At 61.4% G+C, this 12,533-nt stretch overlaps 1 protein-coding gene across 1 annotated transcript in view; it reads right to left on the minus strand.

Annotated features, from left to right (window-relative positions):
• NRXN2 (neurexin 2) overlaps nt 1-12,533 on the minus strand; it is a 78,614-nt gene that overhangs the window by 28,837 nt on the left and 37,244 nt on the right. Inside the window, exon 13 of the mRNA XM_047071840.1 lies at nt 12,080-12,199. Coding sequence (XP_046927796.1) covers nt 12,080-12,199 — 120 coding nt within the window. The remainder of the gene's footprint in view (nt 1-12,079; nt 12,200-12,533) is intronic.

Below are 12,533 nucleotides of genomic sequence, written 5' to 3' on the forward strand. Positions count from 1 at the left end.
GACTTATCCAGAGAGAAAGGCGGTGGGGCCTGAGGGCACGTGCCTGAAGTAGGCTGGGAGGAAAGTGGGGCCTTGTGGGTAGGAGAAGTTGGGGTGTGGGGTCAGGGAGCTAGGAGCCAGGGAGGGCAGGCCCGAGGGAGACTTGAGGAGGGCCTGGGGCCTAGACACTTCCGAGGAACAAACTCTGTCAAGACGGCAGCCCAGCTGGTCACCCTCTTCAAGGCCAGACCCCTCAAGCACCTTGGGGTCTCTCACCTTAGGGTCTAGGCGCCCCAGTGCAGTTTGGGCAATCACAGAGGAGTGGGATCTACCCCAGGAAGCCCCTAGGCCCCTGAAGGAGAGGGACCCTGAGTGCCTTGGACGGAGGCACCGTCTACACCATCTGCAGGCCCAGGGAAGAGTTGAGGGGAGAAGGGGAGACTCCTGCCTGGGTCCCAGAGAGGCAGCAGGGGTTGGGGGAGAAGGAACTGTTCTCCAGAGCACTGGTCATCAGCGCCTTCCCTCTCCCCAGATCTGGCCTGAGAGGAGAGATGACCCCGGCCCCCAGGGCAGGGCAAGCAGGAAAGAACCACCTCGACGTCTAAAAACTGACATCTGGCCACAGCGAGTCACTGGGAGAGCACCCTCAGCAGACAGAGGCAGCTTGGCTCTGGCCCCTCCAGACCCACGAATCCTTTATACTTGGGGGGGGGGGGTGCGGTACAGGGTGGGGGCTGGAGGCCCGGGTGTCAGGAGGGAGCCCCAGGATCAGGGTGGAGGGCTGGCTGGGGGCAGGGTACACAGTGAGCCACACCCCCACCCCAGGCGGGTCACCTGCCCGGAAGGGGCCAGGCCTGAAGGCCGGGTGCAGGGCAGGCCTCTCAGCCGGCAACAGTCTCTCCATTCCCAACACTGCAGCACTCTGGAAAACCGGCTGTTTCCATGGCAACCATCATACCCAGGGTCCTCCCTTCCCCCTCCACTCACAAGCTGCTAGTCCAAATTTGGGGGGTGGGGAGGGCCAGGGGAACAGAGATTGCTGACCTTCTTCCACACGGCCCCCTGACCCGGCCTCCCGGACCAGAGGCCGCGCCTCTCCACCCTATGGGCTCCGGGGGGCCCCCAGGTAGATGTGGGGAGTGGGGCTCATTGGTTTTCTTGGTCCCTCACACCTGCCAAACCCCATTTGTGTGGAGCCCGTTCCCAAACCTCCCAGGTCTAAGGGAAGGGAGGCCCTCTCTCCTCACTTCCCCACCCCAGGACCCCAGACAGTACATCACCTTGGACAGAACCCGGCCTGAACCCAGACAGGGCCTGAGGAGCGGGCAGGCCCCGTGCCCCACGGGGCAGTGAGGCCTCCGGGATCGGGGGCGCGGCTGGCACCCCCAGCGCCGGGCCCCACGGCAGACACATCCCCAGTGACGCACCCGCAGACCCCACACCCACACCCACACCCAGGCGACGACACACCCAGCCGCACACAAAGACCCAGCGTGGAGAGGCAGACTCCGATAGGAGACACGAGGCGGCCAGCAAACATTGTAAAAAGTGCACAAAGGCAGGCCTGGGCGGGCAGCGAGGGCAGGACTGGACGGCCAGCGTCCCCGCGCCCAAGGCCAAAGGGCACCTGTCCACAGCCCTCCGGTCCCCAGCCCAGGCCACGCTCAGCCCGGCTTCCCCGGGGGCTTTATTACCCAGCTGTTCTGACGCTGCAGCTGGCTTATTACACGGGGCGGGCCTGTTAAAGCCTAAGGGCGTTTATTACACTGTGGGGGAATCGGGTGGAGAGACACCGTCTTGGACCGATGAGGTTGAATGGCTTATTGGACTGGGGCAGCAGTAATTACCCTGGGGAGACATTTCTCCCCCCAGCAGGGCGCCTCCTTCCATCCCGGTAGGGGAGGAAGGCAGGCAGGGGGATGGGGCTCTGCCGGGTCCCTTCTGGTTGCTCCCAGCTGGACCCCGAGCCCTGGAGATAACTCTCGCCTCCCCCCACCCCCGCCCCTCTGCAAGCCGTCCTGTATGCCCCCGGCCACCAGACTCCCCTGGAGGGGAAGGCATGGAGACAAGGAGCCCAGGACACCACACCACATCTAGAACCTCTGAAAGCTTCCAGAAAGGGCTCCGGAGAAGAGAGGGGCCTAAGCCAAGGCCCAGAATATTAACTCTAGGAGGCCCAGACCCACTGTCTTTGACCTCCCCATGTAGCTAGTGAGCGCCATAGTGCACAACAGGGCAGGGGGGGTGGTGGGCACACAACCCCAAAGCCCAAGACAAGAGAGCCTCTGTCCAGAAGCAAGATGCCACAGGCCCAGGTGCCCACCGCCAACAGCCCAGGGCTGGCACCTTCTGTCCACACCCCGCATAGTCTGGGCCTCCTGGACGCAGAAATTCACTGACCCAGTAAGACACTAAACGATCAAGAACCTTTTATATAGTTCCCACACACCTGCATTCTAGAAAGACACACACACACACACACACACACACAACCATTAATAATGGTTAGCTAACCTAGACCCAAACAATAAACTCATTCCATGTGAATAACCACCCATGCAGTGATGCCCCTGTGGTTCAAACTACATATGCAGCCCCTCCGTCTGCCAGTCTCCCAGCTGCATCAGAAGCCATGACAGAAACCTTCTGGTAGATCTCTAAATCATGAGAGGATAAAATGTTCTGCACAATCCAGAAAAGCCACGGTCCTAGGTGCCCATAGCCCATCCTGGCTCTTTGTAAATGGACCTTCACTACCCTGGCGGTGGGGGGGGGGGGTGTCTCCACAGTCCCTGGGCTCAGCGCTCTGGCCCATTTCTGGGCCACACACCATCCAGTCACAGACCCCAAGTTCACCCACCCATGTGCAGAATCAAAATAAATGCCAGCCCCCTTTATAAGCTGGAGTGATAAATCCAGAGCTTTCCATCCCTGGCTTCAGGGAGTAGTAGAAACAAAGGTCGGGGGCTGAAAGGCTCTGAAACCAGAATCAGGGTCAAGGACCAGGAGAGTGTCACCCCCTCGGGGCATTTTTCGGATCCAGGTGTACTGGTCACCCCCCCCCACACACACACACCCACCCACCCAAGCCCAGATGACATCAGGTGCAGGGGTGTCAATGGGCGTCTGGCAGGTGGATATGGATATTATGCAACAGGAGGGGTTGAGGGGTGGAGGTAAATGGAGGGAAGGGAGGAAAGGAGGAGGGAAGGGGGGGAGAGGGGGGAAGGAAGGCAAGGAGAAATACGGGGAGAAGCCCAGAGAAAGGACACAGAGAAGCAGGTGCAGAAGGAGAGGCTCCCTCACACCGGGGGATGTGGGGGAGACGTTGGGGCAGAGAGGGAGGATGCCCCTTGGTCTAGAAAGCTCTCCCAAGTTGGCCTCTCCCTCTAGCTGAGCAGGGGGTCCCAAGAGAAACCTGTCCCTTCCCCTCCTCTCTTGACTAAGGTGAACAGAGGTGGGGCCAGCCAGAGGGCCTCCTCCCAACTCTTCTATCTGCCCTCTGCCCCTCTTCCTTCCTCTCACCTGCCTAACCCTCCATAGGTCCCTCCCTTCTGGTTCCCACCACCTTCCAGTTGTGTCCTGCGGCTGCTCCTCGGTTGCCCTGTGGCACTGGGCAGCCATTAGCCCTCTTGGGGCTATTTTTCTCCTCCACACAGCAAGGGGGTGGCCATCTCTGAGGCAATCCCAAAACCAACATTCCCTAGCAGCGCCACCCCCCCCCCCCACCTCCATGCTCTCTCCTCCATTTTCTCTCCCGGTCTCCCAGCTCCTTGCATCCTGACCCCAGCTCCTTCACTGAGCCCTCCTCTGCCACTCAGCTCCTAGGAAGGTCCCTCCTTCCAATCTGCTCGCCTCTCCTGGGCCTACTCCTCTCTCACCTCTGGCCCTCTGCTCCTCACTGCACGCACGCTGCCCCCCCAACATCCCGGCCTCCCCTCTATATCTCACCACTTTGCACATCGCCTCAGTGCCCAGAAGTATCTCGTCCTATCTGGACCCCTTTGGGAGGAATCACTGGGCCTCTGGGGAGCCAGAGGGGACAATGAAGAGGAGGGACGAGGGCACCGAGGGCCCAAGAGCTTGTGGGGAGAAAAAAGGGGGTTAAGAGCCAGAGAAGGTGTGGGCTGGGGAAGTGGAGGAAGAGAGAGACCTGGGAGCAGAGCGCTGGATGGAGAGGACCCCAGTCTTATGAAGACATGAGAGGAGGTACACTGGGGAAGAGAGAGGGAGGCAGTAGAGAGGAGGGTGGGAAGGGGCCACTCTTGGGAAGTGGACAAAGACGGAATAGAGCACGGAAAAAGAGGAAAAGATAGAGTAGAAAAGGGGGTGAGAAGATTGGGAGGGACACAGGGGCAAAGGTTGGGAAGCAAAGATGGACGGAGGAGGAGTAGCATGAGGGAGGCAGAGAAGAGCGCAGAAATGGTGGACCGGGAGGGGCGCGGAGGAGAGGCGAGGAAGACACAGGCATGGCAGGTGAGGGAGGAACAAGAGTGGAGTGAAAAAGAAAGAGAGGTGATGGATGGGCAGAGATGGAAAGTGATGGACGCACAGAAATGGGAGGTGACAAGGGTACAGAGTGAGAGCTGGTGACAGCACAGTGATGAGAGATGATAGGAGTCCAGATAAAAGGTGATGGGAGCTTGGAGATGTCAGAACACCATGGGAGTCAAGGTGGGAGGTGATGGGGGGACAGGAACAGGAGGCGAAGGAGGCGCAGAGATGGGGGGGGAGGTGCAGAAGTCGGAGGGAGAGAGGTACACAGATGGAGGGGATACGGGTCCCCTATGGAAAGGGATGCCAGTATACAGGGAAGGGACGTGATGTGTGGACTAAAATGGGAAGTGATAGGGTCTCCGGGATGGGAGGTGACAGGTCTGATCTGGACTGGGAAGGAGGGACCTGAGCTGGGAAGCGATGGGGTCCGGCACGGGAAAGAGGGGTGAAGTGTCAGGACGTGTCAGTGATGGAGAGAGTGCAGAGGCTGGAAGTTGTGGGGTGCAGTGACGAGAAGCGAGGGGTCACGGGGACCAGGGAGGATAGGTGGAAGGCGGCAGGTACGGAGTTAGGAAGGAATGGCACACAGAGAACCTGAGGGTTGAAGCTATGAAGTGATGGGGGGCCGAGGCGGGAGGTGATACAGGGCGGAAACGAGAAGTGATAGAGGTTGGAAATGGAAGTTGATGAGGTCTGAGAGGGAAGATGAAGCCGGTTTTGAGATGGAAGGGTTATGAGGGGCTGAGATAAGAGGTGACAGGAAGTGGAAGGTGACAGAGGACCGGCCCAGGTTGATGGGGTGACCGGGATGAGGGGAGGTGGGGAGATTGGGCTGGGAGATCATAGGGAGCCTGGGGCGGGGAGGGAGGGAGTGTGAGCTCCAAGCAGTAAGGTTGCAGAGGTGAGAGACGCTGGGGGTCAGAGGTGCAGGTAGGGCAGAGGTGCAGAGGGGTTGCAAAGGAGAGATGAGGCCAGGAGAGGGCTGGGGCAGGGGAGGGAGCTGACTGTTTGGGGGGTGATGGAAGGCCAGTCAGAGGGGAAACGGGGGTGGGGGGGGGGGGGGACAGAGGTGAAATAGAGGCGGACATGGGAGAGGTGGGAGAGGAAGAGACGGGACACGTCAGAGGCAGAGATGACAGATGGGGCGGAGGGGAGCACAGCTGGGGGGACAAAGATGAGAAACTAGGCCCAGAGATGCCGGATGAGCAGTGGCAAGGTAGGGAGGGGCAGAGGTGGAGGTGAGCCGGCTGGAGAAACGGTGAGGGGCAGAGGTGGAGGAGAGGGCAGGGTAGGGGGAGAGCTGGACCCAGGATGAAGGCACAGAGATGGGGAGGTGATGGGAGCGGAAACAGGAAGGGGTTGACAGACCGAGATGGGGAGAAGGAGGTGAAGGTGAGGCAAGAAATGAGCGATGACGGCCAAGCTGAGGCCGATGCAGGGGGTGATGGAGAGGCCAGGGTGGGGCCGAGGAGCTGGGAGCCGGAGATGGTAGGTGAGGGAACGCGGGCCCGCAAAGCGGAGGGGCCGGCCTCGGCGCGCACAAGCTGGGGTGCGGCCCGCGGGGCCGGGGCCGCGCGCACGGGAGGCCCGGGGAGGGGGGACGGGGGTGGGGGGGGGCCGGCCACGGCAGAGCGCCACTTACCGTGCCCGCCGCGGGTGAGGAAGGGCATGCGGTTGATGGCGATGGGCACGGTGCCGTGCTTGCTGTGGAAGTGGTGGACGTGGTGGGTGGTGCTGAGGCTGGAGGAGACCCGGGCCCCCTCGGCCGCCCCCAGCAGTAGCGGCAGCAGCAGGAGCGGCAGCAGAGGTGGCGGCGGCGGCGTCGGGGGCCCGGCCAGGGCGGGGGGGCGGCGCGGGCACCCCCCCGGCCCGCTCCCCCCGGGGGGCATTTCGGCCCGGGGGCGGCCGCCTCACAGCCCCATGGCCGGGGGCGGGGACGCGGGGCTGCGCAGCCCCGCGAAGCCCCCCTCCGGCTCCGAGCCCCGGGAGGGGGGGGTAGGGGTGAAGAGAAGGAAAACCAGAGCCCAAGCCTCGGTCCGGAGCCAACGAAATCAACTGGATCCCGCCGGGGAATCCGAGGTCCGCGGAGCGGCAACGCCAAGGTCCAGGACGCCTGGGTCCATCTCGAGGAGCTAAGGGTCTGCCCGCATCCCGGCGGGGTCGGAGCGGCGCAGAGGGCCGTCAGAAACCCGGGGGAGCGCCCGGGGGAGGGGGCATGGTGCCGGGTGGAGAGGTAGGGGAGGCGCGGGGGCCAAGCAGGGATGGGAGAGCGGGGGAAATCCTGCGGAAAAACCGAGCCGGGGGAGGGGGGAGGCTGGAGGGGAGAAGCGGGAGAACGACGGAGACTAGGGCCGGCCGCGCCGCTGCTGCCGCTGCCGCCCGACGGAGGCCGGGGGGGGGGGGGGTGGAAAGGAGGGAGCGGCCGGGGGGGGGGGCGGGAAAAGGGAGGAGGGAAGCAAATCCGGGTGAGGGGGGGAATGAAGGGAGAGGAGGGGAGAGGAGAGGAGGGGAGCGGGACTGAGCAGAGGAAAGGCGCGAGCCTGCGAGATTCCGGTGGAGAGATGGAGGCAGCGGAGTGTTGCTGCAGAGGCTGAGGGCTGGAAGGGAGAGGGAGGGAGGAGAGGAGAGGAGCGGAGAGGGGAGGGGAGAGGGAGCGCGGGAGGAGGAGGGGGCAGGGCAGCGGGACCCGAGCGGCTCCCGATCTGCGGGCGGCGCTGGGCAGCTCCGCCGCACGGCACCTGGCTAGCCCGCCTGGCGCTCGCCTCTCCTCTGCGCGCGCCCCGCCCCGCCCCTCCCCCGCGCCCGGGCGCGCGCGCTCCCCTCCCGCCCGCTCCAGAGAAGGGGCCCTGCTGAATAATTGAACAGGACTGAGGCTAGCAAGAGAGGCAGCTCTCTTCCTCCGCCTTCCCTTCCCCCGCACCTGGACGAACCCCAGTGGTGCCCTCTCTGGTCCAGCGAGCAGAGATGTGGCCACGGCCACCTCTGCACGCACCCCTCGGAACACACGTGCACGCTAGGATGTGGACGGGTATGGAGACACCCACGTGCCCATACAGGCACCAGTGAGCGCGCAGGCACACACACAGGCTCAGACACATACATGCATACATGTGCTCATAGACACTGGCGCACGGACTCACACTCGGCGCGGGGGAGGGGCAGGAGGTGTGCACATGCACAGAGGCACACATGCGCGCACACATACGTGTTCGGCCGCAAGCGATGAACAGCCAACATACACACAGACACCTCCTCCCAGCTCACCCTCCAAAAACAATGACCCAGAGCCTCACAGGTACTCAAGGGGAAGACACGTCACACACGTACAGTCTTCTCACTACCTTCCCAAAAGGGTGCTCCCCTACCCAGCACACCCTCGCTGGACGCCTCCGATCTTCCCCTCCCCCGGCCTCACCTCTCCCTCCACGGAGTTTTCAGGACACCTGTCCACTGAGTGTCCCACTTAGGACAAAACCCTTCCTGGGTCACTTAGGTTCGGCCGAGGAAGCCACTTCTTCTAGGTGCCCCTCCACTGGGATCTGCCTCCCCCCACTCCCCACCGCAGAGTTTTGGGGACCTCTGGGAAGCACCTGTCATAGCCCAAGAGGTAAGTGCAGAGAGACTCCCATCCCTTCATCTGGATGTGACCTCTGCACCCACATCAATCTGGGTTCAGTGAGACGATGGTCTCCTCGAACCAGGGAAGGGGTGGGGGTGGGGGGCAGGGAGGGAGGTGGAGATGGACCTGGAAGGAGCCAAAGAAACAGGGTAGTAGAGTGAGGAGGGGTGGTGAAGAAAGGGCAAAAGGAAAGGGGAGGTGATGTGAGAAAGGGGACAGGGAATGGGGGCACACAGGCAGGAGAGGGCTGGCTCCTGCTAATTGATTCTGAATTTCATCTTCCAGCACCGTGAGCCCGACGGGAACGCCTGAATGCAGTCAGCACCCAGGACAGCTCCCCTGTTGCCCAGGTCACCTCCCCAACCTTGTGGGAGGACGTGGCCCCATTTGGCCCCTGGCCCTTCAGAAGTGAAGCAAGGGGTCCCCAGAAGAGAAGGAAGGCTTCGAGGTGGAACATGGCTCTGTGAGGAAAGAGACACTGCAGCCTGCAAAGCGGGGCTGGGGCCCCCTGAAGCCTTGTCCGCCTGCCCTCTCCATCCCATCCTTGTGCCCCAGGCTCTGGAATAGAGACTGACACAGCTCTGAGCAGGCAGAAAATTTATGGTCCCAGAGGGAAGGAGGGAGGAGCCGGTGGCGGTGAGAGGAGAGGAAGGGAAACCGCCTAGAGGCCAATCAATATCAGTGAGTGGGAAGTGGAGAGAGTTGGAGGGGGTGACGTTGGGGAGCCGGGGGGGAGACGGAGGGTAAAAGAGGAGAGGGAGAGGTGTGCAAGACATCAACAGAGCCTGCGGAGATGAACAGAGCAAGTGGAGAGATGAGAAGAGGAGGGCAGGCATGGGGAAGAGCTGATATCCTGGGAGAGGGGGGTTCTGGAAGACAGAACCCTGAGCAGGCCTGATGGGAGCGCCTGGGTCCCAAACCCCAGTTCTGGAATTTCAGCCCCATGTCAAGCGGTGTCCCTCCTTCTAGCTTCCCTTCCTCCCTCATTTCGTATTCTGTTCTCCATTCTCTCCCCCACTTTCCTCTCTCTCATGGCAGAGACGGGTTCTCTCCTCTGATCTCTCCTGCCTTCCCAGAGCAGGCTACTGAACTTTAAAGGGACACAGAGGTCCTGCACACCCCATGTTACAGACGGAGAAACTGAGGCCACAAGCTGGGAAAGGTTGTCCTGAATGAAGGTCAGACGTCTCCCCACCCCAGTCTCTCCCCCACCCATCAGACAACCCCAACGCTCTGAGCACACCCTGGCCATTCCCACCCTCCTCCCTCTCTTCCGGCTCTGGGCCCCTTCATGCCCCGTGCTGTTCCCAGGGCCTTCACACTCAGGCAGGGTGAACTGAACAGGCCTCTCGGCCAGGTTCCTGCATGACCTTGTGCAGCGGCTGGGCCCCAAGAAGACCAGCCATAGAGGGACAGCACGAACAGGACACAGAGCCGAACGTGGAGAATTAGGAGGCACGATCCCAAGAGAAGAGGGAATTACGGTTTGGGAAGTAATGGCACAGCCCCCAGCCCCAGGTTCCTGCCCTGCCCTTCCGGGGCAGAGATCTCAGAAGGTCCCCCAGGGCCGGTATCGGGGGAAGCAGCAGGCAGAATCCCAGCAGCTGCCAGGTTGCACCCACCTTGTCTTGACCTCCACGGCTCTGCTCAGGCCTGCCACCAGACACAGACCAGTGCTCGGGGATGGTGATTCTTCCCAAGATATGCCCTGCTCCCCAGCCCCGAGTCTCCCTGCCTCCCGCCTTCCTGGAACCTGAAGAAGCTGTTCCAGCCTCTCTTCCCACCCTCGCTAAAAGATGACATAACTCCCTAAATTCCCAACAATCTCTATGCCCGCTTCCAGAAGGCTCCGGTGTGTGCCAGTGTAGTAGTGACAGTGGGCAGCAGTATTTCTTGACCTTGATCCTTTGCATCCCAGGCAAGAAATGCCCACTATTAGGGGCGCCTGGGGGGCTCAGTCGGTTGAGCATCCGACTCCGGCTCAGGTCATGATCTCACAGTTCGTGAGTTCGAGCCCCGCGTCGGGCTCTGTGCTGACAGCTCGGAGCCTGGAGCCTGCTTCCGATTCTGTGTCTCCCTCTCTCTCTGCCTTCCCCCACCCCCCATTCACACTCTGTCTTTGTCTCTGTCTGTCTGTCTCTCTCTCTCAAAAATAAATAAACATTAAAAAAATTAAAAAAAAAAAAAAAAAGAAATGCCCACTTTCAGCACCACCACCCGGGACTAAATGAACAGCAGGAGGTAATGGAGTCAGGAGCTCCCAGGTTCCAGCCACACTCTATCCCCCCAGCACCCGAGAATTTAGGGCATGCAAGTGGCCTCGGTTTCCCCATCAGTTAAACAGGACGGTCGGTCTCCAGCCCACTGCCTTCACTGAGGAATAAATTAAAAGAGCTTTGTGAACTGCCAAACGCTAAACAACCAGTGGGGATTATTACTGTTAAGCATCAAAGTTACCACCGTCTCCAGATCTGTGCACAGTGAGTGAGCTGGATAGAAAGAGGCCCCGCCCTGTCTTTCTTCCCTGGGGAGCCAGGGCTCCAGTGTCCCTGAGCCCTGGGGGACATCGTCTGGGGGCTTTGGGAGGAACAGAGAGGAGCAGGTCAGACAAGGAAAACCCTGAAGACAGGATGGGAACAGGAAGCGGAGATCCTCAAGCCTGGGCCGGGCCTCAGAGCCCCCCAACAGTGCTGAGGAAGAGGGCAGAACAGGCTTCCCACGGAGAAGGAAGAACCAAGATCTGCCCAAGAACCCAGTCCCTGGAACTTGTAGGTGGATCCCGTAAGAAACTCAGGACTCGTGCCCGGGTGACTACGGCTCCAAGACGTGGCAGGGAAGCAAAGGCACCGACCCCAGTTCTTAGCCCACATCTACGATTAACTACCCCCAGAAATCCACTGACCCCTCCAGGCCTCGGTCCCCATGTTTGTAAAATGAAAAAGCCCAGTCCTGAGTGGTGTGTGTGTGTGTGTGTGTGTGTGTGTGTGTGTGTGTGTGTCTTTTCCCAGGCAGCTGACTGGCCACACCCCTGGTCTCTCCACAGGGCTACCCCGAAGGAAGACCATTCAGGTGATGCCTGAGAAGACTGCCCTCTTCCTCGCTGCTGCCCGCAGGCCAGTCGTCCAAGAGAAACTCTGCAGCCCCCCTCAGATAGGAGTCTCCCTCTCTCCACTTCCTGCCCCAGCTGCCCTCCCTCTGCCAAGCCCTAACCCACTGCTGGCCACCAAGCCCCAGTACCAGAAACTGCCGCTGACAGTGCCCTCTCTAGGGAGGGGCCTCAGACAATATGCAAGTTGGCAGACAGATGCCCAGACAGGGAGAAGAACGAGGCAAGGACGCTAAGGAGTGTCCTTGTGGCTCCAAGGGGACCACCTACAGCTGAGATCCTTGGCGGGGGGCGGGGGGGGTAGGCGTAGTCGGGAACAGCATGACTGCTGTCTAGGGAAGCCAGCTGTCCAGCGGCCTGGCCTCCCGGGAATCTCCTGAGCCTGCCCCCTTGGGAGCGGGCCGACTCTGGGCAGGAAATTCGAGACTTCCGCTGCACTCTCCCGAGGGCACCGGAGGAAAGGGGGTGCAGGTCGACGCCTGCCCCCTGTCCTGAGCTATAGCAGGTAAATCAAACCTGTTAAGACCATCACCAAAATCTCACAGGGAGAGCAACAGAGGCTGACATCTTTGGGTACAGGTGAAGGGGGCAGCGTCCAGCCAGCTCCGAGCAAAGGGAGGAGGCCGTCTTATCAGCAGATTGCCCCAGGGGCTCAGGCAGCAGCAATCCCGCCCAGGCCCCAAAGGAAAGACTCCAAGGGGTCGAGGGTCGACAGCAGCCAGCAGCTCCCCTCCCCCCACTGCCCACCCCCACCCCGCCCCGTGCTCTCAGGACAAGAAGGGATAAGAAGGAAGCAAGCAGCATGGCTCTCAGAGACCCTCTCTCCTCCCCGGCAGTCCCTATGGCTGGGAAGGGGCCAGATCCCCCCGGGAACTCACGGTCATTGCAGACAGGGCCTCCGTAGGAAGTCATGGTGCAGTCACAGGTGAAGCCATCCCACTGCTGCAAGCAGACACCCTGGTTGGCACAGGACTCTTCGGTGCAGGTGGTGCTGGGGCCTGGAAGAGGCGGGAGGAAGAACACCCCCCACTCAGCCAAGCCCCCTCCCTCCCCAGGAGGCGCGGAAGCTTCAGAGCCCGTGAGAGGCCCCACTCTCAGTCCTGCCAGGACCAAAGGGCCAAAAACCGACGAGGGCGTGGGGGGTGGCCACGGGTGGGGAGGGGTGCTCAGGGACGGCTGGGCTTGGCTTTGAACTGCGATAAGGGGCCAGGGTGAGAGGCAACGGGAAAAGTGAGTGACCCTTCACCCCCGGCACCCCTGCCCCAGGGCTGTGGGGACAGGCTCCCGCGAGGCCTGAGAAGCAAGGCCACTGTGCTGCCCCAGCGAAGCCCT

Source organism: Lynx rufus, unplaced genomic scaffold (genome assembly GCF_022079265.1).
Source record: "Lynx rufus isolate CCGP_SWC_20201006 ecotype Redwood Valley unplaced genomic scaffold, mLynRuf1.p SCAF_9, whole genome shotgun sequence".
In the NCBI taxonomy this organism is placed as follows: domain Eukaryota; kingdom Metazoa; phylum Chordata; class Mammalia; order Carnivora; family Felidae; genus Lynx; species Lynx rufus.